We start from the raw sequence: 4643 nt of genomic DNA, 5'->3' as shown, positions 1-4643 counted from the left end.
GGGGTAATATCACGGGTTAACCCCTCGAATATATAGTTCCGGTATAAGACCGGAACCGCTAATTAACACGTAGGCCCGGCGCTCGGACCTCGCGCTACCCTTACCGCGGATACGCATAAACCTAGTAAATCCTGCACTTCTCTATAGACCTTTTCCTTTCCTTTCCTTAATTCTAGCTAATATAATTATTCGGCCTTACTTAGTGCGATCAACCTATAACTAGCCGCTTATAGGTAGTATACTTAAAGGATTAGCTAAAAGCTATATCCGCTTAGTCGTAAAAACTAAGCCTTTTTAGACTAGACCCTAGACGGACTCTATAACTAGGATAGTATAAAATAGATCTTAGCGCTAATAGCCTTTAGCGCTCCGGTTTTTATTATATAGTAAGAGGTAAAAGGTAAATATAAAGGCCGTATAGTAGTCGACCTTTATGCCCTAAATAAAGTTACTATCCTAGATATATACTCGACACCGCTTTAGAATAAGGTTATTAAGTCACTCCGCTAAAAACGGTTTATCTTCGTTATTAACGCCCGGGCTTTTTTCTACTAGTTCCCTATATATAAACCGCACCGCGAGCGGTTTATTAATATTTCCTAATAGGGATAGAAACGACTGAAAGTCGCCCTAATAGGTTCCGTAACTCGCCTATATATATCTAACGCTATATAGACTAGCTCCTTTACCCGTACTAGGACTTTATCTCCGCCTTTATCGATAATATTATTATTATATTAGATACCGAGGATAATTATACTAAGCACTTAAATACGGTGCTCGCCCTATTTAGTAAATAAAGGATTAGTATCTCTTCTAATAAGTTCTGTATTAAATACCCGTTTATCTAACTACTAGGATTTAAGGTTAACGCCCTCGGGCTATTAAATACTAAAGAATATACTAAGGCTCTATAAAAGATTCGCTCTCCGACTTCTTTTTAGTCTTTCGAATATTAAATTAGAATACTAGGGTGGCTTCGCTTTAATTCTCCTATTAAATCGCTCCCCTCTAATAACGGAAAACGACACTTCTCGCTAAGGCTTATTAGATCAGGAAAAATAAAGGATAGGCCCGTAAAGCGTATACTAAACGTATAATATTTAAGGCTACTACTAAAGAGTTAGCTATATTCTAAAATATTACTAGCGCTTTTACCTTGGATACCTCCTTATTTTACTATATCCCTACTAAAATCCTCTTTATCTAGCTAGACGCCTCTAATAAGCACGGGTTCTCCGCTATACTCTTTTAATTAAGTAATAAGACTAAATAGCTTACTAAAGGAACCTTTAAGAAAACCGATATTCGACTAGTACTCTATATTAATAAGGGGCTTAACGCCGCTAAAGAGAAGTACTAGCCTATAGAACTCGAGGTCGCCTATCTAGTATAGGCCGTTTATAAGACCCCTATTATTATTTAGTCCGCTTATCGTAACCCGACTATAGTCCTTATAGACCACGTAGCTATCATCGGTATTATAAAGTCGACCGTCCTTTCTAGCACTAATAAGACTAGGCTAAATATAAAGCTTACCCTCTTCGCTAAGTTTCTTAGCTAATTTTAAGTAGATTATCGATATATTCCCGGTAAAACGAATATAATAGCCGACGCTTTATCTCGGCTACCTATTACTAATAGCCCCCTAGCCTAAGGTCTAGGCGAATTAGACCGGATTTAGGAAGACTAGGCTATATACTAAATTAGCGAAATCTAAATAAAGGACGATATACGATAAAGGATTATCGAAGGATACGCTAATAATTCGAAATAAGCACCTATCCTTACCTAGACCACTAACTATAACTTATTAGTTAAGATCCCTTTTAAGGTGGATAATAGTCTCCTATACTAAGTGGATCTAAATAGGAGAAAACGCCTTTATATCCCCTTCTCCCTATATAAGGAATTTCTTTAGGCCGCCTATAATAACCGGTATTATTTCGGAGCTAAACGGATATAGTATAATTTAGTTAGCCGCTTCGTAATCTTATAACTCTATAAAGAGGTCGACTTATATATCGCTTAATATAAGATATATCGTACCTATTAAACGGATCGGTAGGCTCCTTTTAGCGAGATATAGCCTATCCTAATACCCCTAATCCCTTTCTATATTATTATTATAGACTTTATTATCGGGCTATCCGAAGTGCCCTCTATACGGATACCTTAGTAGCGTAAAGGCTTCCCTTTATTTAATACCCTCCGAACTATCACGGATAAGTTCTTAAAGGCCTCCCTGCTTATCCCTGGCTATAGCACCTATACCGTAGAGGACTAGGCGTCTATACTCTTTTAAGCCCTTTAGATAGGTAACTAGGGTATCCCCCACGCTATTATCTCGGACCGTGACCCTAAGTTCTTATTAGACTTTTAGATAACTCTATAAAAGGTAGCCGGAACTAAGCTAAAGTTCTTAACGGCCTAGTATCCCTAAACCGATAGTATTTCCGAGAGGAAGAACTAAACCGTTAAGATCGGGATACGTATATACCTAGTAGATAACCTAAACGCCTTATAGCCAAAGGTGATTATACCTTTATAGTTTAACCTAAATAATACCTTTAATAAGACGCTTAGCTATATACCTAATAAGATATTATACGGTATTAAAATAAATAGTCCGCTTAACCTAATTAGTAATCTTAACCCTAAGTTTATATATAAGATATTTTAAGAGAATACGAAACTTATTATTATAGTAGCCTAGATATATATAAAGCGTCTATATAATAAGAAACGGCATAATATCCGATTTAAGCCCGGCGATTATATATATATCCGCCTTAGCCGCGGGTACTCGCTCCTAGGTAAGGCTAGTCCTAAGCTCGGTGCTTAACGGATAGGCCCCTATAAGGTCCTCGAGTAAGTATCGTTATTAGCGTACCGATTAGATCTGCCTAAGACTCTTAACGTGTACCCTATTATTAGTATTATTTAACTTTAAATAGTTAGGCTTATAAAGATACCTAAGATAAGAGGACCTGTCGATATATAAGACGGAGACTAAGAGTAATAGCGGGACCTATATAAGCACTACGAGATTAAGATTATCCTGGATAAACGGATTACTCGTAAGGGAAGAGGTAAGCTACGTACCGAGTGCCTTATTTAATAGAAGGACTAGCCGGACTAGTAGAATATCTAGACACTAGTAGACGTAATAGAAGCTCTGGATTTAGTAGAGGAATTCGAAGAACGTTAAAGAGCTTTAGAAGTGCTTTGTTTAGTATTAAAGGGAATAATAGAGGTTAAAAGACCCGAGCCCAGCAAGCTTTAAAGATATTAGCGGGGGTCCTAGGATCAGAATTTTCATATAGGGGTACTTGTTTCATGCCTAGAATCATGACAACCATGGGTTTTCCAGGGCAAAAAAGGGATAACTTGCATAGAATCATGCTAACATAGATCAAAATCATATCAATACGCATCGAAATCATATCCCGAAGGCGTGGATCTATGTTAACCGGCAAATAACCTAGAAACGAACCAATAGCGAGTAAGGGGCTAAGGGTCGTACCTACCTACCTTATATAACAGGCAGTAGGTCCTTCCGCGATTCCACGATATCTTCGGGAGGCAGGAGCAGCAGCGTAGGCGGTGGTTATTCTGCCGTGTGACTTAATACGATTAGGATCTTCTTCTTTTCCTTTAAGATCTTCCTTTTCCACCTAACAGCCCTCCTATAATAACAGCCCTCCTACAGCAACAGCCCTCCTACAACAACAGGACCTCTTCCATAGCAGCAGGCCTCTTCCACGATAACAGAAGTAAGCAGAGTCCCATCCACAGAGTCCCATCAAGCTAACCTCTTCCACAGCAGACCTCTTCCACAGCAGACCTCTTCCATAGCAGATCTCTTCCACAGCAGACCTCTTCCACAGCAGACCTCTTCCACAGCAGACCTCTTCCACAGCAGACCTCTTCCACAGCAGCAGGACCTCTTCCACAGCAGCAGGACCTCTTCCACAGCAGCAGGACCTCTTCCACGATAGCAGAGGTAAGCAGAGTCCCATCCACAGAGTCCCATCAAGCTAACCTCTTCCACAACAACAGGACCTCTTCCACAACAACAGGACCCTCTTCCATAACGGGAATCAATTAATTAATATTGAACTGGTGGCTGGATAGTAAGTTAAGGGGACAGGAGGCTGGGTGCATCGTGTATATTTCAATTAATAGTACCTTATTTTAATCGAGGTACATCTTCATAACCATAATGTCGTTAATTAGTCAGTTGTCTTAAGCCACATAAATTTCTGACCAATTACCATACAGACTAGTCGATTTCCATGTTCTACTCCGACATGATTTCTGGGAGCAACATGATTCTAACCATGTTTTTATGATTTTCACTGTATAAATCGGTGTTTCCCTTCAAATCATGTTATATATTAACATGGAAATCTAGGCCCGGGTACCGGCAGTACTGGAACTAAAGGGATTTATTTAGCCTCGCGGCGGAGCTGGGCTAGAGCTAAAGGGCTATCCCCCTTAATAACAGAAACCCCTTTAGAAGGTATAACCGGTATAGAAAGAATAACTCTATTTAATCTCGAATAGGTAAGAATAAAAGCCCTACTGGCTATATAGCCCTGGCGTATACGTAAATTAGTATAGCTGGCTAGAAAATAAAA

General features: G+C 39.3%; 1 protein-coding gene across 1 annotated transcript; it reads left to right on the top strand.

Annotated features, from left to right (window-relative positions):
* Positions 1–3339: 3339 nt before the first annotated feature.
* ACRALDRAFT_204704 (uncharacterized protein) lies at positions 3340–4355 on the top strand (the record flags this gene model as incomplete). The annotated part of the gene is made up of 7 exons (XM_071021527.1): positions 3340–3364; positions 3415–3457; positions 3586–3620; positions 3702–3776; positions 3843–4006; positions 4063–4125; positions 4290–4355. 7 exons carry the CDS (start codon positions 3340–3342, stop codon positions 4353–4355), a joined length of 471 nt encoding a protein of 156 aa, XP_070880269.1.
* Positions 4356–4643: the final 288 nt, after the last annotated feature.

Source organism: Sodiomyces alcalophilus (assembly GCF_042370955.1).
Source record: "Sodiomyces alcalophilus JCM 7366 unplaced genomic scaffold ACRALscaffold_1, whole genome shotgun sequence".
Taxonomy (NCBI): Eukaryota; Fungi; Ascomycota; class Sordariomycetes; order Glomerellales; family Plectosphaerellaceae; genus Sodiomyces; species Sodiomyces alcalophilus.
Note: the sequence above shows the minus strand (reverse complement) of the source record. Positions and strands in the feature narration are given on the sequence as shown.